We start from the raw sequence: 23,810 nt of genomic DNA, 5'->3' as shown, positions 1-23,810 counted from the left end.
TCTTACTGTCAGGAAGTTCTTCCTAATGTTTAGGTGGAATCTTCTTTCTTGTAGTTTGAATCCATTGCTCCGTGTCCGCTTCTCTGGAGCAGTGTCCGCTTCTCTGGAGCAGAGATCAACTTTGTTTCCTCCTGAATTTTCCATGGATGTTCCATGGATGCTCACGAGTTCTAGTGTTATGAGAGAGAGAGAGAAACTTCTCTCTCTCCACTTTCTATGATTGTATAAACAATATATTGTATAAACAAAAAATAAAAAAATCCTTTCAGTAGCACTTTAGAGACCAACAAAGTTTGTCATAGGTATGAGCTTTCGTGTGCATGCACACTTCTTCACATACTTATTCTTCAGATACTTATTCAGATACAGATAATTATTCTTTTTACTTTCTCTTGGGATCAATCCAGCAGCCAGTGTCTGCAGTTTCTGATATTGACAAAGCCCTCAAGAAGCAGAACAGGATGGATGTTTTTTATAATAAATTTTATTAGTTTTCAATTACAATCCAATAATAGTCTCATTATAACAATACCAATTTATAATACAATTATTAATACTACTAATCGTTCAAATGCCAAATTGTATAATTTAGATAAAGTGGCCCTTTAGCTTTATTTCTGCATTCCAAAATCTTTTTAGTTTCAATTACATTCCAGTCATAATAGCAATCCTTTATAATGTGATTTTGAATCATGTGAAACCAGCAGGACTCTATCCATACCCCCAAAAACATTTCGAGAGGGCAAATTGGGATCTCCCACACCATCTCACCACCCCATTGCTCACACCCACCCCTCCCTTTTCTGCCCACTTGCTCGCTTGCTCCTCCTTCACACCTTTGCTGTCCTCCTCCTCCTCTGTGGCTGCAACCTCCTGCTTCAGGGCCATGGCCTTCCCCCCCCCCCCCCGCCGCCACCGCCACCGCCGCCAGCCAGCATGGCCTCCCAGAGGCACTTTGGCACAACCCTTTGACAATCGCTAAAGCAATCCCAGAAGGTGGTCTGGTGCTAATCAGCAAGGTCAGACACACCCTTGCTGACTAATGCCAAGGTGCTAGTTTTAATGGGATATTCCAGGATCCAAACAGAAGCTGGGATTGGCTTCTGTGATCCACAATACCCAGCTTAAAATGGGTCAGTTGTGGGGTGTGACGACCAGTGTCCCACTCTCTCTTACTATCACTGCGGCACAGGAAACCGGAGGGGAAAACTCCCACCCTCTTCTCCTGCCGCCTCAAAAATAAACCCCTTTTACTAGTGGGTTTCTTAGTAAGGAGAGCCTTCCAGCTTACGTGGCCTGGTACCTTAGGAAACTCTAGGCTGTCCGATGGAATAACCTCTTGCCTACAGTAAAGGGTCTCCCTCAGTTGGATTCCCCACTGTAAAAGTTTGCCTTTTTCACTCTGGCAACTTCTTGGCGCCTCAGGTTACCCTGCAAAGCCTCCCCCCGTGTAACCCCAGGACACAAACTGCCACCTCCCTGCCTGAGATGAGTTTTGCCCTCTCTTGAGCCACCACGGCTGTGAGTCCTGGTACCTCGCTGGAAAAATAAAGACGGACCTTTTTGGCAAAACAGAGATGAAGTTTTATTGTGTTAAAAGCATAAGTGTTTCTTTAACGTGTCATGTATTTATTTGCCTTGTTCCAGTTGTACAGGAAAAAAACTCAGTCAAACATTTAACTCAAGTTTTCCTAGCCTCTTCACTTTCTTCCTACAAGCCACCACACCCTCCTCCCTCTCCCTCCTAACTGACCAAACCGACACTCCCACCTTTTGAACCGGGCACAGTCCCGCCCCCATCAGAGTTCTATGTCAGTCAGGCTGGAGGTGGGTTAACTCTTTGCCAGCCGGGTAGGAATAAACACTCCAAAAGTGCTTCAATTTGTCACATGGGGTAAAAGGTAAAGGACCCCTGGATGGTTAAGTCCAGTCAAAGGCGACTGTGGGGTGTGGCGCTCATCTTGCTTTCAGGCCGAGGGAGCCCGCGTTTGTCCACAGGCAGCTTTTCCGGGTCACATGACTAAACAGCTTCTGGCGCAACGGGACACTGCGACAAAAGCTAGAGCACACGGAAACGTCGTTTACCTTCCCGCCGCAGCGGTACTTATTCATCTCCTTGCACTGGTGTGCTTTTGAACTAGGTTGGGACAGAGCAATGGGAGCTCATCCTGCTGTGTGGATTCGAACCACTGACCTTCCAATCTGCAAGCCCAAGAGGCTCAGTGGTTTAGACCACAGCGCCACCCACTCCCCTAGTTGTTGGGTATGTCTGTCTGGCCCCCAGGGCTCTCTCTAGGCCAGGCATGTCCAACAGGTAGATCGTGATCTACCGGTAGATCACTGGATGTCTGTGGTAGATCACTGGTAGATCACTGGCTCCCCCCAAAGAAGCTGAACAACTGTGGCTCCCCTAAAAAAAGCTCAACATTTTACCCCATCCCTGAAAAAACTCAACAACTTTGACCCGAACCCCCCAAAAGGGGTAGATCATTGCCAGTTTTTAACTCTGAGAGTAGATCGCAGTCTCTTGGGAGTTGGCCACCCCTGCGAGTCTAGGCCATCTCCTCCCCTCCAACCCGCATCACTGTTGCTCCACACCTTCCTCAAGTCTGGCTGAAATGTTGGAGAGCAGCTGTCAGGCGTGTGGAAAATACTGAGGTAGACTGATCAATTTGCCTGGCTCTGTAAAAGTCAGCTTCCTGTTTTCCTGTGTCCCTGAATAGCAATCATTTATCTCCTCTCCTGATTACCCGTTCGGGAGGACAGAAAAACAGCTGCCTTTGGGACTCCCCCACATATCTTCCAGGAGGCACCAGGAACCCACTGAAAAATGGAGCCCTTTGTAAGCCACCTCACACTGCTCCTTTCAACTTACATTTTTGAAAGTTGCAAGGGACTGCGGGCTCTGCTTCAGGGAACAGCCCTTGGGAGGAGAGATGGTTTCCATGGGGTGTGAGATGGAGAATGCAAGACCTTTCCTTAAAGCAGACAGATGCAAGACGGACATCATTTTGATTTGCTTACGACCATTTTGATTTGGTTACCCAGTGCTTGCTAGTAACTTCTTGAGCCACAGGCAAGAGCGAAAGAGAGAGAAGGAGGGGGAGGGAAATCTAGACTTTTTTTTTTACTGTATGAAAAAACAAAATAAAAAAATCCTTCGTCTCTAAGGTGCTACTGGAAGGATTTTTTTATTTTGTTTTGACTGCGTCAGACCAACACGGCTACCTACCTGCAACTAAATGTATGAAAAAAAGAGAGAGAGTGAAAGAGAGAGGTGCTATGCCCTTTCTGTTTCTTCTACAGGATGTGACTACACAGATATTTCCTAAGTTGATATGAAGAGCCTCGTCGTGGTTAGCTAGAGTGGTTAGAATGACATGCAAAGAATGATGTTTAGCTATAACAACAACAACAACAATTTATTATTTACACCCCGCCCACTCTGGGCGGCTTCCAACAAAATATTAAAATACAGAAATCCATCAAACATTAAAAGCTTCCCTAAACAGGGCTGCCTTGAGATGCCTTCTAAAGGTCTGGTAATTGTTGTTCTCTTTGACCTCTGGTGGGAGGGCATTCCACAAGGTGGGTGCCACTACTGAGAAGGCCCTCTGCCTGGTTCCCTGCAACGGCATCTTGCAACAGGGAACCGCCAGAAGGCCCTCGGCACTGGACCTCAGTGTCCAGGCAGAACGGTGGGGGTGGTGGAGACGCTCCTTCAGGTATACTGGGCCAAGGCTGTTTAGGGCTTTAAGGGTCAGCACCAACACTTTGAATTGTGCTCGGAAACGTACTGGGAGCCAATGTAGGTCTTATGTGGTCTCGGCGGCCGCTCCCAGTCACCAGTCTAGCTGCCGCATTCTGGGTTAGTTGAAGTTTCCGGGTCACCTTCAAAGGTAGCCCCACATAGAGTGCATTGCAGTAGTCCAAGCGGGAGATAACTAGAGCATGCACCACTCTGGCGAGACAGTCCGCGGGCAGGTAGGTTCTCAGTCTGCGTACCAGATGGAGCTGATAAACAGCTGCCATGGACACAGAATGGACCTGCGCCTCCATGGACAGCTGTGAGTCCAAAATGACTCCTGGTCCTTCAGGGGCACAGTTACCCCATTCAGGACCAGGGAGTCCTCCACACCTGCCCACCTCCTGTCCCCCACAAACAGTACTTCTGTCTTGTCAGGATTCAACCTCCATCTGTTAGCCGCCATCCAACCTCCAACCGCCTCCAGGCACTCACACAGAAACTTCACCGCCTTTACTGGTTCTGATTTGAAAGATAGGTAGAGCTGGGTATCATCCGCATACTGATGGACACCCAGCCCAAACCCCCTGATGATCTCTCCCAGCGGCTGCATGTAGATGTTAAAAAGCATGGGGGAGAGGACGGAACCCTGAGGCACCCCACAAGTGAGAGCCCAGGGGGCTGAACACTCATCCCCCACCACCACTTTCTGAACATGGCCCAGGAGGAAGGAGCAGAATCACTGTATGACAGTGCCCCCAAATACATGTGCAAAGCTCTCTGGAGGCACCACTCTTTTTTTATTATTAAAGATTTTCTTGATTTACAAAAATATGTGCAATGTCTCTCGTAATTTTTACAAATCAGTTTCATTTTTTGAGACATTGGGAAGAAAAGGGGGAAAGAGGTAAATGGGGGAAAGATGGGTGGGCAACTTATAGAATCATAGAGTTGGAAGAGACCACAAGGGCCATCCAGTCCAACCCCCTGCCAAGCAGGAAACACCATCAAAGCATTCTTGACATATGCCTGTCAAGCCTCTGCTTAAAGACCTCCAAAGAAGGAGACTCCACCACACTCCTTGGCAACAAATTCCACTGCCGAACAGCTCTTACTGTCAGGAAGTTCTTCCTAATGTTTAGGACAGGTGGAAGCTTCTTTCTTGTAGTTTGAATCCATTGCTCCGTGTCTGCTTCTCTGGAGCAGCAGAAAGCAACCTTTCACCCTCTTCTATATGACATCCTTTTATATATTCGAACATGGCTATCATATCACCCCTTAACCTTCTCTTCTCCAAGCTAAACATACCCAGCTCCCTAAGCCGTTCCTCATAAGGCATCGTGGACAACTCTTTTGTTTGTTTGAACTCCTGCCTGACACCAGGTCAGATATAGGAGAGCACAGAGCCTTGGGGGTGCAGCAGAAGGCACCACAACTATTTTCTTGCCACAAGGGAACATTCTCCCCCCATGCCCCCCAATGTAGTCTAGGAGTTTCCCCAATCAAACAAAGCCATCCTATTATTTTAGAAATGTTTTTTCTTCTGCCATTAATTCTTTCTCCTCCCCTCCTCCTTTCCCCTATCTCCCTCTCCCCATCTCACCCTCTCCCTTTCCTCCCCCTCCCCATATTCCCACCCCCCTCCTATACATTGTAGAATTTTTTCTATTTTTTCTTTTTTGGCAGAACCACAAATTTTGGTCTGTTTTTAGCTGGCTTGTTATACCATACAGGCTTGTTGCCAGCAGCTGCTACTAAAAACAATTTCCTAGAACTGCTGTTCAGCAAGCTAGCTGAAAGGGGTGGAATTTCCCTTCTTGGCTCTCCTCCCATTCTTCTCTCCTCTGCCTCCCCCACTGGCTCCTGCTGGATCAGGCCATGGGCATATGGAGTCCAGCATCCTGGTCTCACAGGGGCCACCCAGATGCCTATGGGAAACTCACAAGACCTCTCTGCCTTTCTGCAGCTTCGAGTAACTCAGAAGGAGGCAAAGCACAGACCTCGTGGCTAGTATCTCTCAGCAGCCCTCTCCTTCATGAACCTTTCTCACCCTTTTTTAAAGCCCTCCAAGTGGGAGATCATAATTGCCTCCTGGGCGAAAGGGCGCCATACTTTAACGATGAGCTGCATGAAGATGAACTTTGTTTTCTCTTGAATTTTCTAACGATCAGCTTCAAGGGGTGTCCACGAGTTCTGGTGTTATGAGAGAGGGAGAAAAACTAAATATATATTGTATAATTATTCTTTTTACCTCCTTTTGGGATCCATCCAGCAGCCAGCTTCTGAAGTTTCTGATGTTGGCAAAGCCTTCAAGAAGCAAACAGAATGAATGTTTTTTATAATAAATTTTATTAGTTTTCAATTACAGTCCAATAATAGCCTCATTATAACAATACTAATTTATAATACAGTTACAGTGGTACTTCATGTTGAGATCTGTTCCGGAGGCCCGTTCGCAACATGAAAAGGACGTAACATGCAGCATCACGTCTGTGCACATGCGTGATGCAGATCAGCGCTTCTGCGCATGCGCATCAGTTACGGACGCGCCGAACCTGGAAGTAACCTGTTCCGGGACTTCTGGGTTCGGTGCGTCCATAACCTGAAAAGACGCAACCCACAGGGGACGCAACCCGAGGTATGACTGTATTAATACTAATCATTCAAATGCCAAATTTTATAATTTAGTGAGCCCCCGCATGCTAGATTTGAAGGTTTGATTATTTTCTTTATTTCTGCATTCCAAAAGCTTATTAGTTTCAATTACATTCCGGTCATAATAATAACAAGAGGGCTTTCTCCCATGCGCCCCCTAAAAATGACTTGGGTGGTCAGGGGGAACCTCGGAATAGCACATGGGAGAAGGGGAGGGCAGATCGTTCATCTGTCAAGCTAAAATGCTTGCGCTGACAGAACTGTTGCCTTAGTGCAATGTTGAATTCTTCCTTGTGTTGTTGCCAAAATTGTTTGGCTGTTTGAGTAGAAAAAGAGTTTGGATTTGATATCCCACTTTATCACTCCCCTTAAGGAGTCTCCAAGCGGCTAACATTCTCCTTTCCCTTCCTCCCCCACAACAAACACCCTGTGAGGTGGGTGGGGCTGAGAGACTTCAGAGAAGTATGACTAGCCCAAGGTCACCCAGCAGCTGCATGTGGAGGAGCAGAGTCGCAAACCCAGTTCCCCAGATTATGAGTTTACCGCTCTTAACCACCACACCACACTGGCTCTCACTGGCTCTTTGAGAGTGAAGGGGGGAGGGAGGCAGGAAAAAACCATTTGGAGGGTGGATGAGGCCCACACACTGAGATTAGATATACAGTGGTACCTCTACTTATGAATTTAATGCGTTCCGAATGCACATTCGTAAGTCGAAAAAAATTGTAAGTCGAATCCCATAGGAATGCATTGGGAGAAAAATTTGTAAGTAGAAGCAACCCTATCTAAAAATTCGTAAGTAGAAAAAATCCTATCTAAACCACATCCAAGATGGCGGACGGAGCTCCATTCGTAAGTAGAAACAGACAGTGGCTGAAGCTCCAGCACCGGGGAGGCGGAGAGCAGGTGGGGGCAGGGCTGGCACACATCCCAGGGGCGTGGCACACTGCCCGCAGGGGCATGGAGCGCGTGCTGGGGCCGTGGCACATCGCCTGCGGGGGCATGGTGCCCAGCACGGGTGGGGGGCAGCCGTGATGGTACCCCACCGGGATTGCGCTGCCGGGGGGCTGCACTTCCCCCACACACTCCTCTTCCTCCACCAGTGGTCCCAGATTATGAAAGTCAAAATCAGTCCTTTGAATTGAGTCCAGAAACCAAATGGAAGCCAGAGAAGGCAGGAGAATGAGGTGCTCATACCATCCGAACCCAGCAGACATGCTTGACATTACATTCCAGTTGTTTCCAGACCACCTTTAAGGGCATGCCCACGTATGGAGTTCTGCTTCCGCCTGCAGGAATGGCTGACCCTTGTTCCATCTCTCCGACCTTCATGAGGAATTCGGCGGTTGCCAGGGGAGTTAAAGGCAACCCCCCTACCTCTCCGGGGGTTACGGAGAGGGCCCGCGGGCCCGCGATGCCCCCAAACCCACTCCAACTGTTTAAGGAGTGGGGGGGGGCTTGGGCTGAGAGCACTCATGAAATGTCGGCACTCCCGGACGCTAATCTGCACGGCGGGATCTCCATGATTAAAGAAGATAATTAGGCGTATTCATGGACATGCTTCGGAAGGAGGGGAAGAAGCTCTGTTTACTGCCAAGGAATTTGTGCTGCTGAGGGTGAGAAGTCAAAGCTTTATTTTATCTGGAAGAAAGATTGATGGGGACGTAACGAGAAGGGAAGCGAACTTTTTTATTTTTTTTCATATACTCTACGAGTTACTCCATACCTTCCCGGACGGGACGTCCTTGTTTGTTTGGAACAAATGAGAGATAAAGAATACCTGAGTGAGTAATGAACTTTATAAACTATTTTATTGAGCATATCCTTTAAAGTTGTAAAACCACTGAAGAGAGAAGCCCCCCTTTAACTGGATGGTCGGAGTCCCTGGAATGCGTTCGGTGGATTTATGGTTGTGACGCACTTTGAATTTGAACAGCGATCTGAAGCTAAGTTCAGCTACAGTGCAAGGAGAGCTACAAACTTATCAAGAGTCTATGCATAAGGTGACTGCTGTTTCTTTGCCTGGAAAAGCTATAAATTTTACAAAGATTGTTGGTTTTTTTTAAAAAAAAAAAGCTTAAGAAAGCGAAAGTGATCTAAGCTTTTTAAGATGGCGCTGCTCCGTGTTGAAAGACTGACGTAACAGGACATTCCAGACAGAAGATATATGGGGGGGGCAGAACGATTAAAACCCACACAGGAGAAAGAATATATGTGAACTCTCGTTTGATACTTATTTCAGCAGCTGTGAAAAAATCGGATGAAAGAAGAAAACATTTTAGTGACTGGGGGGAAAGATCGGGATTATTTTGGATTTTGAGTGAAGATTTGGACTTTAGAAAAAGACGGCAGTAGACGGGTGCGAGGAATCCCCAAATTTTTGAAGCATGGGAACTCCAGAAAAGATTATATGATTTGGCATAATATTCGGTTTAATTGATATGTATTTGTATAATTTGAAATAATGAATGTGATATAATTGTGTTTTAATTGGAAAACTAATAAAAATAGATTATAAAAAAAAAAATAAGGGCATGCCCACGTATGATGCACTACTAGAGTAACCCAAACAGGGTTTCGCCAAACCCTGGATCACTTATTGCCAAACCATGAAGAGTTCCTTGCAAAAACTAGGGCCTCTCTTTAACTATTTTCAGTTTACGCTTTTTTCGCCAGTTATATGTTGTTTGAGGAAATGATAACAATAGCCATATTTTTATTACGATGACGGTGATGACCTGGCCGCCACGTTTATATCTTATTTATTTTCTTTAGAGGACTAAGCATGTCAAAGTGCAAGTAGATAAATAGGTACCGCTACAGCGGGAAGGCAAACAGCATTTGTGTGCACTGCTCTGGTTCGCCAGAAGCGGCTTTGTCATGCTGGCCACATGACCTGGAAGCTGTACGCCGGCTCCCTCGGCCAATAACGCGAGATGAGTGCCACAACCCCAGAGTCGTCCACAACTGCACCTAATGGTCAGGGGTCCCTTTACCTTTACCTTTACCCTGTTCTTCAGCCGAGAAGGCTCCCAGAGCAGTTTACATAAAGTCAAAACAAGACACTCCCTACCCACAGGCTTACAATCTATAAATGAAAACGAAAACCATGGCACACAAGGAAAAAGGGACAGGGAGGGAAGAGGAGAATAAAAAGCAAAACGCAGGCATCTTATTTCCGAATGGTGGTTCCTCTAATGAGCAGTTCAGGGGCTTCCAGCAAAGCTTCCAATGTCTCTTGCTGAGGCTGTCTGATCGAACGGCTGCTCCCAGATGACAGCTGAAGCAAGAGGAAGCCCTTTCTAGTCATTCTTTCAAATGGACTGTGAAGACGCTGTAAATCAATACACTAAACTTGTTTATCTTTCATGTAGGACTTCCAGGAGCTGATGAAGAAGTAAGTGTCTGGAATTCATTCTCTGTAGTTCCCTTCTTTGACATTTGTGTCCCTTGTGTCCTTGGTTTAACCTGGTGGCAGGTGTGGGTGTGGGGCTTTTTCAGCCCAAGATCCACATTCTGGGGCAACTGTCTGTGGCCACATCCCAGTGACAGGCAGAGCCAGAGGTAAAATCCTGACAGGGCAGCAATAAATGCAAGATGTCCTTATGTACAGAAGGCCACTTTTTACACACGGCCGCAAATCCCTTTCTCTTCTCCATCCAGGCGAACAATAGTCATTTTCAGAGTTCAAGCACACATTCCAGCCATGCCAAAACACCCCAGAATGGGATGAAATGGCGGCTCCATGCAGCACTTAACATAGCTCTAACATAATGTCAAGTACCTTCTGTGGGAATGTTAGGGATGTGGATTAGGATATATTATTAGATAGATCCTATCCAAGCTTGTGTTATCAAGCTTCCAATATCAGCAGAGTGACATTCCCCTTTTGTGCGCAGCAAAAGGTGTGTGTTCAGGTTTGTTAAAACCTATCCTATACAACAATATTATACTTCCTGGCAAATCCCCTTCGTCCCTCTTAAAAGAAATACACGACACAATAGTCTTAAAATAAGAGAGAGTTTACTCACATGACATCCTGAGTTGACAGCATAATCTCAGAAAGGCAGGCTTGCGTAGAAAAGTTATAAATATGTACATCTGGAGTCTACTTAGTCTACTTAGTACCGTGTTTCTCATATTATAAGACACGTCTTATATTTATTTTTTCCTCAAAAAAACACACTATGGCTTATTTTCAAGGGATGTCTTATTTTTTTCCTCCTCCTGCCGCGGCCAGCATTGCTGCTGCTCCTATCACTATGTCTTATTTTCGGGGTATGGCTTATATTCCTTGAATGCTTAAAAATCCTGCTATGGCTTATTTTATGGGGATGCCTTAAAATATGAGAAACAGGGTAGAGTAAGGCTCCATCTGGTCTCTCTCTTGGCAGCAGGCCGAGAGGGAGAACCATCCTAACTGGAGATTCTCTGGAGATGTGTTCCCATTTAAGAAGTGATGGCTAAGAGAGAGAATGGCTGCCAGCTAATCCATCTCATCTGCATGTCTGGAGGAACAGGAAACTGAACTTAGTCAGGTGTTCCTCCAGGTGAGTTCCTCTTAGTGGACACTCTAGGAACTGTTGTGACTTGTCTGCCCCAGTATTCCATCCCACACCTTCCACGTGGCCAAAATCCTCCTTTCATATTTATTCTGATGGAAGACCTGTCAAGCCACGAACGTTGATCATCCAGTTTGCTCTTGCTTAGTTGAAGAATGTGGCTTGTTTGAAAGTTAGTGGCTTCTTCAACCAGTTCTAGGGCTTGCCACAGATCAGCCTGGCCTCATTTTTTGAGTGGGGGGGGGGAACATCCAGTTAGGAGCAATAAGCAGGAGGAATACAGTGGGGCAGATAAGCCTTTCCCACTAAACAGGCGCTTGTTGTTTTCTCAGAGCCAAAGACTCAATAGGGGAGGAGGAGGAGGAGGAAGAAGAAGAAGAAGAAGATGATGATGATGATGAAGACAAGGCAGTTGAAGTGAAAAGCATCCGGGAGCTGATGAAGATGTAAGTGTCTGGAATTCATTCCTATGTGCCATCTCTGTAGTTCCCTTCTTTGACATTTGTGTCCCTTGTGTCCTTGGTTTAACCTGGTGGCAGGTGTGGGTGTGGGGCTTTTTCAGCCCAAGATCCACATTCTGGGGCAACTGTCTGTGGCCACATCCCAGTGACAGGCAGAGCCAGAGGTAAAATCCTGACAGGGCAGCAATAAATGCAAGATGTCCTTATGTACAGAAGGCCACTTTTTACACACGGCCGCAAATCCCTTTCTCTTCTCCATCCAGGCAAACAATAGTCATTTTCAGAGTTCAAGCACACATTCCAGCCATGCCTAAACACCCCAGAATGGGATGAAGGGAGACCATTGAGGGTGTGGTGTGAGGAGAGTCTCATAGGCCACATAGACAGCTTTTTTGGAGGGAGCACATTTGACCTCCAGGGCTGAGGTTTCTCACCTCTGGTTTGGCCCCTTAGTCCTCATGCCCAACTGAATGCAGCTCAGTTGTTGTTGTTTTTTTAAAAAAGGCCATTTCATTCACATTACTCTCCCATCTACATATTCTATGGTGCGGAATCACTGCTTTTCCACAATTGGGTGGGCATGAAATTAAAATGGCGGCTCCATGCAGCACTTAACATAGCTCTAACACAGGCATCCCCAAACTTCGGCCCTCCAGATGCTTTAGACTACAATTCCCATCATCCCTGACCACTGGTCCTCTTAGCTAGGGATCATGGGAGTTGTAGGCCAAAACATCTGGAGGGCCGCAGTTTGGGGATGTCTGCTCTAACATAATGTCAAGTACCTTCCACGTGGCCAAAGTCCTCCTTTCATATTTATTCTGATGGAAGACCTGTCAAGCCACGGACGTTGATCATCCAGTTTCCTCTTGCTTAGTTGAAGAATGTGGCTTCTGTTTGAGAAAGTTAGTGGCTTCTCCAACCAGTTCTAGGGCTTGCCACAGATCAGCCTGGCCTCATTTTTTGAGTGGGGGGCGGGCAACATCCAGTTAGGAGCAATAAGCAGGAGTAATACAGTGGGGCAGATCAGCCTTTCCCAGTAAACAGCCGCTTGTTGTTTTCTCAGGCTCAATGTCTTAACAGAGGAGGAGGAGGAGCAGGAGCAGGGAAAAGATGAGGGCAATGCAGCTGAAGAGAAAGATCAGGAAAAAGATGACAACAATGCAGCTGAAGAGAAAGATCAGGAAAAAGATGACAACAATGCAGCTGAAGAAAAAGCTCAGAAGGCGGATGAAGAACAGGGTGAAAGTAGTGAAGAGAAGGAGGAATATTATGGAGACGATGAGAAAAATGTGGTGCCAGTGTTTCCATCTCTCAAGAAATTCAAAGTGGCATTGGATTTCGAGGCTTGGGGGAAACTGTTGCAAGGTATCAAACCCAGGGAGGTGAACTGATCTCACACTATACAGAGTGTACGTTTTCTCACTCTGCAGTTCCGCATTATACTCAGAGGGAGTAACATACTGCATAGGGCAGTATGAGGGAGAGGGTGTCCTAGCTGTGTATTTAGAGGGGGGGAACTTTTGTGTGGTTTTTAAATATAATTTTTATTAGTTTTCCATTTAATAATATATAATCACATCAATGTTACCCACTTTACCGCTCTGGCTCTTTTGAGCCTATAGACTTCCTTCCCTCCCGGCTCATAGCTTTCAAAGTAAACCTTTATATCATTGCATTTTATACATTTTCCAATTCTGATTAGCTGATTGCAAAAGTCATTGAAATTTATGTTAAAATAAAAAGGGCGGAAATTCTTCATTACGAGTCTTCAGGGAACCCTGCTAGTGATGTTAATTGCTTACAGTAATCTTTCAAATATCGTATAAATTTATGTACTCCAGTCCTTTTGGAATATTTGATCTTGCTGGTTTCAGATTCTTCCTGTCAGCTTCGCCAATTCCACAAAATCCATCATCTGCCAATCTTGTTTTCATTGGCACTTTTGTTGTTTCCATTTTGGGGTTGGAGAATTCTTGCCGTTGTTGTTGCATACATAAATACTGTACTTTTTTATTTCCCTTTGGTATCTCTTCACCCACTATAACAGAAAATAAAACTTTTTGAACTGTCATTCTTGGTCTGGTTATATGTCCTTCTAAAAGGTAAAGGTAAAGGGACCCCTGACCGTAAGGTCCAGTCACGGACAACTCTGGGGTTGCGGCACTCATCTCACTTTACTGGCCGAGGGAGCCGGCGTACAGCTTCCGGGTCATGTGGCCAGCATGACGAAGCCGCTTCTGGCGAACCAGAGCAGCACACGGAAACGCCGTTTACCTTCCCGCCGGAGCGGTACCTATTTATCTAATTGCACTTTGACGTGCTTTCAAACTGCTAGTTTGGCAGGAGCAGGGACCGAGCAACGGGAGCTCACCCCGTCGCGGGGATTCGAACCGCCGACCTTCTAATCAGGAAGCCCTAGGCTCTGTAGTTTAACCCACAGTGCCACCCGCATCCCTATATGTCCATATATTCCCTTGCCAAAAAAAAAAAAACCACAAAAAAACCACTGACTGTTTCTCAGGGCTTTCCACCTTGGCGCGCACACCACAGGGCTGTTGTTTAAAGTTCACAAACCAGTTCCGATCCCCAAACTAGTGCCTAACACACACACATGTAATCCTGCTGATGACTGCTACTGTATAGTGATTTAATTTTCAATATTAAGCTCTACTGTATCCAAATGGATTTGGGATAGACAAAAGAAAGCATCAGGGCTTTTTTTCCCCAGGGGGAACTCACACGAGCTCAGTTCCGGCACCTCTCAGGTGGGCACCATTGCCATTGTAAGAGAATGAGGGAGGTGTTCGTGGTGAGTTGTGGCACCTTTTTCTTGGGGGGGGGGGAATAGCACTGCACAGCATGTAGTTAAAGTAGCAGAGGTCCTGATGGGCTCCCCATGTGTATAGCTTTAAAAGAAGATTTGGTGGACTCATTGGGAGAAGAAGACTATCAATGGCTACAGGTAAGGACAACTGTGTTTTCCCTTCAGTGCTGGAGGCAGTACGCCTCTGAATGCCAGCTGCCAGGAAACACAAGTGTAACTTAAGCAATAACAAGCAACACGTGGCTAATAATATACTAACAAAATCAATATTGTATGAACAAAATTAGAGAAGGTAGTCAATCAATATCGCAGAGGCAAAAAAGCCTTTCAGTAGTCCCGATCCTGTAATCATGTGATAATAGAAGCTCCAAGCATAGCAATTCTTAAACACGGAACATGTAATGGAAACACAGAAAATAAAAGTGGATCACTGTTGCATGAACAAAATTAGACAATATAGTCCATTGGTATTGAAAGAGGCAAACAAGCCTTTCAACAGTCACAATCCTGTAACCGTGTGATAATGGATGATCCAAAAACGTAGAATGGTCCTAACAGGTACATCAAGTAGCATAAGATCAGCACTCACTAAGAAGCGTAGAAAGCTGGTACTGGGGGCAGAATCCTAGAGGCATTATATATAGGCCATCCTGAGAGTGCTGAGTCATGTACAAATTCAGAAAATTTAAAATACAGAATCCAACCATTATTGCAGTGAATGATAGCAGTAGCCATATAATCAAAGCAATTGAAGGAAACAATTAAAGTCTAATTCTGTGTTCAAACCCCCAGGATACAGGGATTCGAATAAGAGAATTAATTTAGTTTCTTGTTGATGTAGCAATCTTACCTAATCTCTCCTCATCCCTAGTTGTTTCTGATTTACCCAAAGAACCGTGTAAAGAAGGTCCATGTCTCTGTGCTGGTGTTTCACAAAATGCTCTACGAGTGGTGCATCCATAACCCAATTTCTAGTGCGGGAACGATGCTCCCCTATCCGAACACCGACCGCTCCTGTGGTTGATTCAATATAGAGTAGATTGCACAGGCATCTTATTAGATATACAACATCTTTAGTCTGGCAGGTGCTGAAATGGCGGATTTAAAAGATTTTCATTAAAAAGAAATAAAGTGGTGCAAAGGGAAAGAGAAAAAGAAAAGAAAAACGAAAAGACACACAAAAATTGTAGGGGAAAAGGCCAATAAATGAAAATATACAATGCTGTATACGAAAAATATTTCAGCCTTAGTGACCTTGCCTTATTTGAGGGGGGGGATGTTCTTTACGAAATGGTCAGCCGGCTCCCTGGTTGGAGCAATGGAATGTTGCCAAATGCAAACGAAGACAGGGCTCCTGCGCCTTTAAAAGTTCCCTGGAAGAAGGAATTTCACACGCTTTACCTGCTGGGCGGAGAGGGGGGGAACTATTTAGAGCACTAGCGGCCTCTGCTCCTGCTTCGTTTGGACGCTCCACGTGCGCGCTGGGTCCGAAAAGGCAGCGCTCTTAGCTACTACTGCCCCCTTGCGTTTTTGCGCTTCCCCCACCTCTTTCTGGAGAAAGGAGAATCGAAAGAAGGCAGATCCACTGAGCCGACGTCGGGCAGGCGGAAGCGTTTGAAAGAAAGGCGCTGTGCGGCTGGCTCCTCCCGTTTGAAAGGGCGAGGGGCGCTCGCAGTCGCTCCCCGTCCAGCAGCTGCCCCCGGCGGGGACCATGGCGTCCAACCTGGCCGAGGACCTGCTGTGCCCGATCTGCCTCTCCATCTTCCAGGAGCCCCACCTGCTGGGCTGCGGCCACAACTACTGCCTGTCGTGCATCAAAAGCTTGGTCCCCGCCGGCCAGGGCGCGGGGAGCTGCCCGGAGTGCCGCCGCCCCTTCGAGCTGCAGGAGCTGGCGGCCAACCGAGCGCTGGGCAACGTGGCCCAGAAAGTCCGCCGCCTGAAGCTCGATGGCGAGCCGCTGCCGGCAGCCGCCCGCGACTTCTGCGAGGAGCACGAGGAGCCGCTCGCGCTCTTCTGTCGCCAGGATCGCGTCCTCATCTGCGTGGTTTGCCGGGATCTGCCCTGCCACCGGGGCCACAAGTTCCTGCCGATCAAAAATGCTGTGAAATACGCGCAGGTCAGTGGCAAGGCTTCTGCGTATTCTGCCGTCGAATACGCGCAGGTAGTCGAAGCCAAGGCTTCTTTCTCTGCTCAGAGCCCGGGAAGCGGCTGTAGCAGTGGTGACACGCGGAGCGGCTTCAGACGTGCGCTCCAATCCGTGTGTGCTTTCTCCTACCCGTCACAGAAGTCAGTTTCGCTTGAGTTAAATAGGGCTTATTTTTCCCAGGTTGCTGCTGCTTCCTGGGTGATCACTCGTAGCCGAGTAAGATTGTCTTCCATGAGCAAGGTCTTAACAATGACTCTGGGGGCGAATTTTGGATCCACATATCCTTCCACAGTTGGGACATGGGTTTCCGGGCGGGAGTTGATCATGGTGAGGGTTTGCCAAACGTGCCTTCCTCTTAGCACCTTTCTCCCTTGCGTCCTGAGTTCGAGTGTATTCAAAGCCCATGACACCTTTGGTGAAGGCTGTTCTCCAACTGGAGTGCTCACAGGCCCGTGTTTCCCAATTGTCCGTGTTTATACTACATTTTTTAAGATTTGCATTGATATAGTCTTTAAACCTCTTTTGTTGACCACCAGCACTATGCTTTCCATTTTTAAGTTCGCACACATAAAAAATGAAGGCATTGCCCCAAAGGGGATTTTGCAACACCAAGGAAAATATCACGAAAACCTTGTGCAAACTTTCTGGTTCTCCAATCTCCATATCTCTCTTATATCAGGAGAAGAAGTTAAAAAATGGGAGAGAGGGGAAGGTTGGCTGGTGGTAAAACCATCTGGTCAGAGGCTACTACTGGGGTGTGGGAAAATGCAATAGATATGTTATTTTTATTTAATTTAGTTAGATTTTTCTCACCTGCCCTTCATCACTATAATAAATTTAAAAACTGGTTTTGTGTGTGTATGTTTATGCTCTTTTAAATGTGGCATCCATTATGTCACACACAGCACAACACCTCTTTGTGACCTGCATAACTTTCTCAAAATTGTGACCTGCATAACTTTCTCAAAATTCCCGGTTTGCCCAATGTCCCAGAAGGACTAGCAGTCCCTGCCGTAACATCTCTCGCTTCTTTTCCCCATAGTCCAATGCTCCTGTTACCCTAATTTACCCCTCCATTATACTCTTCTAGCCCTATATTAATATATTACTATTTTCATTTATATACCGCTTGGTATTTTAAGAGATCTTGAAGCAATTTACAATATGAAAATATGTGTGTATGTACAGTACATGCACCTATAGACACACAAACACACGCACAAACAATAAGTACACAATAACACCATATCACAAACGTATTTCTAGTGTTTCCTGTAGCTACGCTTTCTCTCGCCCCACCCCCACCATGGCCTTCAACCCCCCCCCCCCCCCGTGGCAAGGATCCTGATGTGTGTTTTTTATGGTAATATGATTTAGTGTATTTTCAAAATGTGTAACAAGTCTTGCCTCTCCTGTTTTGATAAATGAAAAATAGACATGTTTTATGCTCAATATATCTGGCTTTCTCTGCTACACAGTGGAAATTGAAGCCAATTCTTAGAAACATGGAGAATTTACGAAAGGCCACTGGTGATGCCGAAGCCTTCCAGCTAGAAGAAATGTCAGATATGGAGGTAAATTATATACACCACACAGACCTGTACTTGGAGTAAGTAAAAGATTTCAGTTGTAGGAATGGGGCAAGATGGGTAGGCTGGTTCAAAGGTCTACTCCAAGATAGGTTCAAGGTTGAATTCCTTATGCTAGTTGCTATCTCTCTGCCTAAGGTTAAAATGTGTGAAAGCAGAGGAATGGCGGAGAATATTGGTCATCCTGAATTTGTCGCTGGAAAGGTAGGATAAAAATTAAATAAACTAGCTGCCTTGTACCCAGCATTGCTCGGGAATGCTAAGAAACAAACAAACAAAAATTGGTGCAGCTTTGAAATTGGTGGGTAAAGTTACTGCAGTCTTGAAAGGACCAGTCCACCATCTTGGTTCAAAATTGGCATCCAGTTGTATCCAAACATAGACAAAAAAAACCTGCTCTTTCAACTGGGGAACAATCGTGCAACATTTGGTTACAATATCTTAAGAGATACCCAAATGCATATACAGTGGTACCTCGGTTTATGAACACAATTGGTTCTGGAAGTCTGTTCATAAACCTAAGCGTTCAAAAACCGAAGCAAACTTTCCCATTGAAAGTAATGGAAAGTGGATTAATCCGTTCCAGACGATGAAAAACACCCCCTAAAGCAGCAATTTAACACAATTTTTACTGTCTTTTAACTTAAATTAACTTTTATTTTTTTGGTGGCACTGGGATTGGAGCCAGGCTGCCGGGAGAGAGAAGAGACAGACACGGTCAGGAGCCCCGGAGGCAGCGGAACTCCCCAACCCCCTGTCCCTTCGCTTCTCCGCCGCTCTCATCATTGCGAAGGGCGGCTCTGTCGGCTTCTCACAAACTCCCTCAGCCGGCAAGTGTCGCCTCTGTCATCATGGCGGCTTCCCCCTCCTCCTCCTCAGGCGACGAGAGAGGGAGCCTCGCTGCCAGCGCCTGAGGAAGAAGAACCCCTAGCATGCGGCTGCCCTGCACAGCGCCTGGCTCAAACCCCTTCCTTTTCCCCACGAGCGGGGAAAGCGCTACCTCCCCGCCGAGCAGGCTCGGGCTTTCCCGCCTTCCTCACTGCGGCACCGTCTCTTCTCCCACTCTGAGATGACGGTCGAGGGTCACCAGCGGCGCGGCCATGGCGGGAGGTGAGGGCGCTGAGGCGCGGTGCTTGCTATCCATCCGCTTCTTCTGCCGGACCGGCTGCAAGGGGATGTTGTCGGCGTTCGACAACATCCCCTTGCAGCCGATCCGGCAGAAGAAGCGGGTGGACAGCAAGCACTGCACCGCACTGCGCCGCGCCTCTGCTCCTCGCAGCCGACAGGCCTCGCCTTCGCCACAGATAGCGCACCTTCTTGGGCTCTCCTGCCCGGCTTGGGTGGTCGCCGGGGCGTCCGCCGTTCTCTCGCTGTGTTGACATTATGTACTTGACATTATGTTAGAGCTATGTTAAAATCAAGCAAAAAGGAAAGGGCTTCATTCTTGGCTAAACCATCTCAACAGCTGCTTCCTCCATGGAAAGCTTGTGGGTCCAGAATGACTCCCAGGCTGTGCACCTGGTCTTTCAGGGGCACGGTTACCCCATTCAAACACACCAGACTGCGATCTACTCAGAGAGTTAAAAACTGGCAGTGATTCAGGTCGAGGTTGTTGAGCTTTTTTAAGGAAGGAAAGCCATCCATGTTTTGGGGGGTTCGGGTCAAAGTTGAGCTTTTTTTTTAGGAAGGAAAGCCCTGTTCTGGGGGCTTCAGGGCAAAGATGTAGAGCTTTTTTTAGGGGAGCCAAAGTTGCTGAGCTTCTTTGGGGGGAACCAGTGATCTACCAGTGATCTACCACAGACATCCAGTGATCTACCAGTGTTGGACATGCCTGAATTAGGCCCACAATTTTTGAGTGAGTGCCATGTTCCAAATGGCTATCTGAAATCTGAATCACCCCTGTGGATCCCTATATGGCGTTGTAACAATTACCGTCCTCGTTTCTGCAAGAAGACCGAGCAGATTCAGTCACCCCATCTGTGGTTGAGTGAGCCGAATCCTCAGTTGCTATAAAAAAAGCATGCAACAACTGCAATTTCAGAAGCTGAATATGTTCAAAGATTTCCATGGTGCGTTTTTTAAATGGATTTCGTAAATCGGAAGGTATATTTGCTGCATGGCTGTTGTTGGTTTTTCTTTTTAAGATTACAAAAATCCCTCCTTGCTGCTTTGATTTTTCTACCACTTGCAGTATTTCACGGAATGCACCTTGAGTCACATTTCCAGAGAGTTTGAGGCTCTCCACCAGATCTTGCGTGAGAAAGAAGAAAGTTTTAAGAAGAGAGTCCAGGAGATAAGTGAGAGGAACCTGCAGGATATGCAAAATAACGTAGCATATCTGAAAGACGAAGTATCTTCGTATGCAGAGATGATTGCCAGCATTAAAGCATCATTAGAAACCACAGACCATATGGCCTTCCTGAAGGTAAGAGCAGATTTTTATCGGTTTACCTAAAAGACTGGATGAGATTTTCAGAGCCAGGGAAGAGCATGGAATCCATTGGGTCCCCCTAGTAGGTTATGTGGATTGTTTGGGCATGAGCTGACATGGGGAAAGTGGATGCGGGGAAACATACCGTATTTACTTGAGTCTAATGGATGCAGGTGATGCTGTGGGTTAAACCACAGAGCCCAGGGCTTGCCGATTAGAAGGTTGGTGGTTCGAATTCCCGCGACGGGGTGAGCTCCCGTTCCTCTGTCCCAGCTCCTGCCAACCTAGCAGTTTGAAAGCACGTCAAAGTGCAAGTAGATAAATAGATACTGCTTCAGCAGGAAGGTAAACGGCGTTTCCGTGCGCTGCTCTGGTTCGCCAGAAGCGGCTTAGTCATGCTGGCCACATGACCCGGAAGCTGTACGCCGGCTCCCTCGGCCAATAATGCGAGATGAGCGCCACAATCCCAGAGTCGGTCACGACTGGACCTAATGGTCAGGGTGACCTTTACCTTTTAATGCACCATCAAATCTAATGCACACCTCAATTTTCAGAACCTTGAAACAAAACAAAAAAGCATTTGCTGGTGAATGTAAATGCACCATCGGGATCTAACTAACGCGCACCTTAATTTTCACAATGTAGTTTGGCCAAAAAAGGTGAGCATTAGATTCGAGTGAATACGGTAGTTTGGCCAGATAATGATAGATAGCTCTAAGCAATACGGCTAGCCTAGATCTGATTTAATATGGCTGCCAGTTTGCCTTCCTCATCACTATTTGGATGTTATTAAGCCGTCAGGCTGAGCTTTGCAAACTTTTCACATTGGTGACACACATGACACATACCTAGTCAGTTTGACTAGGAAACCGGAGGTTAAACTAACCCCTTTCCAGTCCTGGGAGGAATGTGGGGAGCGTTCGAGGAACACACCTACACATTGCAACGGACACACTAACGTGTCGCGACACACAGTTTGGAAAGCTCTGCCCTAAGGTTGCCTTTCTTTATATGGGCAAAATATATAGAATTGTAGAGTTGGAAGGGACCGTGAGGATCATCTAGTCCAACCCCCTGCAATGCAGGAATATGCAGATGTCCCATACGGGGATCGAACCTGCAACCTTGGCGTTATCGGCACCATGCTCTAACCAACTGAAATATCAATCTGGCCCAAGGGTTATCGGGTGGGGGGGCAGGGTACTGTAACACAGCCTTTCCCAACTTTTGGGCCTCAACACAACATTTGGATACAACATTTAAGACCTAGAACAATGATTAAAATGAACAGTAAGCTTCAAAAACCAAAAACAGATTCAGCTACATTTCAATGCCTTACGTACAGTGGTACCTCGACTTACGAATTTAATCGGTTCCGAAGGCACCTTCGTAAGTCTGAAAATTAGTAAGTCGAAGAAAGCGGCTTTCCCCAAATTGACTTTGGTTTGCCCTGGCTAGACTTGCATCCTTGAACTCCGGTGTTGCGAGGGGAGAGCTGTTAGTTCTTCCATGTTTTGAGGGGGCCGTGAAGAGAGGAAGAGCTCAATGACTACATCTCAATTGTTCTTTCATGCAGGGCTTCAAGCAACTGATGGATGAGTAAGTTTATGCATTCATATTTCACCCCTGTGCCATAACGTCTTCAGAAAATGTCTCTTCCCATTTTGGTTTGAACCCCTTTAGTCCCTTACCCAAAGAAGCCAGATTTAGCCCACCAGCCTTCCTATTTGGCCCCTCACAAACTGCGTCCGCCTGCCCCACACCTGACATCAAATAATAATAATATATATATATATATTTGTTAATTTATATACCCCGCCCATCTGGCTGGGTTTCCCCAGCAACACTTGGGCAGCTTACAACATAAAAAACCCAACGAAACGTCAAGGCATTAGAAAACAAGATATCCTATACAAGCAACAAACCAACCAATAAATCAATAAAAAAACAATAATAATAGCAATAATAAGAAACAGTTTACAGTTAATACCCAAATTAAAGTAACCGCCAACCCCAACTAAACATTGTAACCAACACCAACCCAACAAAAATGAAACGGAGAAATCAAAATTAGACCAGTTTAAAATACTTTAGCCAGTTGCCCCAACCAAAGAGTTATTCCAGCAATGTCCCAGGAGCCTCTTTTAGCTGTTCAGGGTGGATGTGGGCCCTGCCCCCTAGGCCAGGTGGAAATGGGCCTTGCAGCAGAGAGCAGGTCTTCCCCCCATCGCTCGCTACAGCAGCAATCGAATGTGACATCCAGCAAGGGGCAGCGAGAGACAAGGCTGGGTCCTATGGCTGTTAATCAGGATTTGAACTCGCTGGTCGTTCTCTGAAGTGCAGGGTGTTCAGTCCTGAAGACCAGGTTTGACAGGTGGGCAGGACCACTCACCTGCTAATCACATGGTTAATTACCTGACGTCCAGTGGTTGGCAGGTGGGTGGTCTCACCTTTCCGTTAGATTTGGCCTGCAGGGTTTGTGGGAAGACAGAGAATTGGCCCTCTAGCCGAAAAGGTTCTTTTCCCCATCGCTGCTCTAGATTTCCTAGAAAGTGATGTTGACAAGTGCACTTTTTTGTGCATTTTCTTCTTGACTAGATTGTGCCTTTGGATTACTACCCCACCCCCAGCAATGTCCCATTAATACTTTTTGTCTGAAAAGCACATGCTATGGTGCAAATTGCCCTTCTGGAACGGTCTCCCTTGGGAGGTTGTGACTCTCCTTCCTTGGAGGTTTTTAAGAAGAAGAAGAAGAAGAGTTTGGATTTGATATCCCGCTTTATCACTACCCGAAGGAGTCTCAAAGTGGCTAACAATCTCCTTTCCCCTCCTCCCCCACAACAGACACCCTGTGAGGTGGGTGGGGCTGAGAGACTTCAGAGAAGTGTGAGTAGCCCAAGGTCACCCAGCAGCTGCATGTGGAGGAGCGGAGACGCGAACCCGGTTCCCCAGATTACGAGTCTACTGCTCTTAACCACTACACCAAACTGGCTCTCTGGATAGCCATCTAGTCAGGGTCCCTTCCAACTCCACAATTCTGATTCCAGCTTACCAGGGAGGGCTTTTAGTAAGCATGGGACCACTACTAAGAAGGCCCTGTTGTGGGTTTGTGCCAGCCGGGCAGCACCATCACCAGCAAGGAAGCTGATTGACCCTTCCTTAACTATGGTTTGATTAGCCAACCCGCCAAATTATAAAGTCAGGAGCAGCTGGGAAACAAAACAATTGGGCAAGGTGTGCCTCCCTGTGAGCCATGGCTTAGTAGAATCATAGAGTTGGAAGAGACCACAAGGGCTATCCAGTCCAACCCCCTGCCAAGCAGGAAATACCATCAAAGCATTCCTGACAGGTGGCTGTCAAGCCTCCGCTTAAAGACCTCCAAAGAAGGAGACTC

General features: G+C 46.7%; 3 protein-coding genes across 4 annotated transcripts in view; 2 read left to right on the top strand and 1 right to left on the bottom strand.

The window, feature by feature from the left end:
- The window catches only part of DDR1 (discoidin domain receptor tyrosine kinase 1), a 273,948-nt gene that overhangs the window by 109,981 nt on the left and 140,157 nt on the right, over positions 1-23,810 (bottom strand). The window lies entirely within an intron of this gene.
- On the top strand, positions 9,125-13,497 carry LOC132591640 (nucleolin-like). The gene is made up of 4 exons (XM_060271002.1): positions 9,125-9,130; positions 9,775-9,797; positions 11,295-11,408; positions 12,490-13,497. The coding sequence occupies exons 1-4, from the start codon at positions 9,125-9,127 to the stop codon at positions 12,815-12,817; spliced, it is 471 nt and encodes a 156-aa protein (XP_060126985.1). The 3' UTR covers positions 12,818-13,497.
- On the top strand, positions 15,937-22,046 carry LOC118076250 (nuclear factor 7, brain-like). Of its 2 annotated transcripts, XM_035098886.2 has the most exons (4): positions 15,937-16,366; positions 17,875-17,970; positions 20,177-20,410; positions 21,993-22,046. In XM_035098886.2, exons 1-4 carry the CDS (start codon positions 15,962-15,964, stop codon positions 22,017-22,019), a joined length of 762 nt encoding a protein of 253 aa, XP_034954777.2. In that variant the 5' UTR covers positions 15,937-15,961; the 3' UTR covers positions 22,020-22,046. The 2 variants fall into 2 exon arrangements, with proteins under 2 accessions (XP_034954777.2, XP_060126940.1); XM_060270957.1 differs by lacking the exon at positions 21,993-22,046 and having other exon boundaries at positions 20,177-20,441.

Source organism: Zootoca vivipara, chromosome 2 (assembly GCF_963506605.1).
Source record: "Zootoca vivipara chromosome 2, rZooViv1.1, whole genome shotgun sequence".
Lineage (NCBI taxonomy): Eukaryota > Metazoa > Chordata > Lepidosauria > Squamata > Lacertidae > Zootoca > Zootoca vivipara.
Note: the sequence above shows the minus strand (reverse complement) of the source record. Positions and strands in the feature narration are given on the sequence as shown.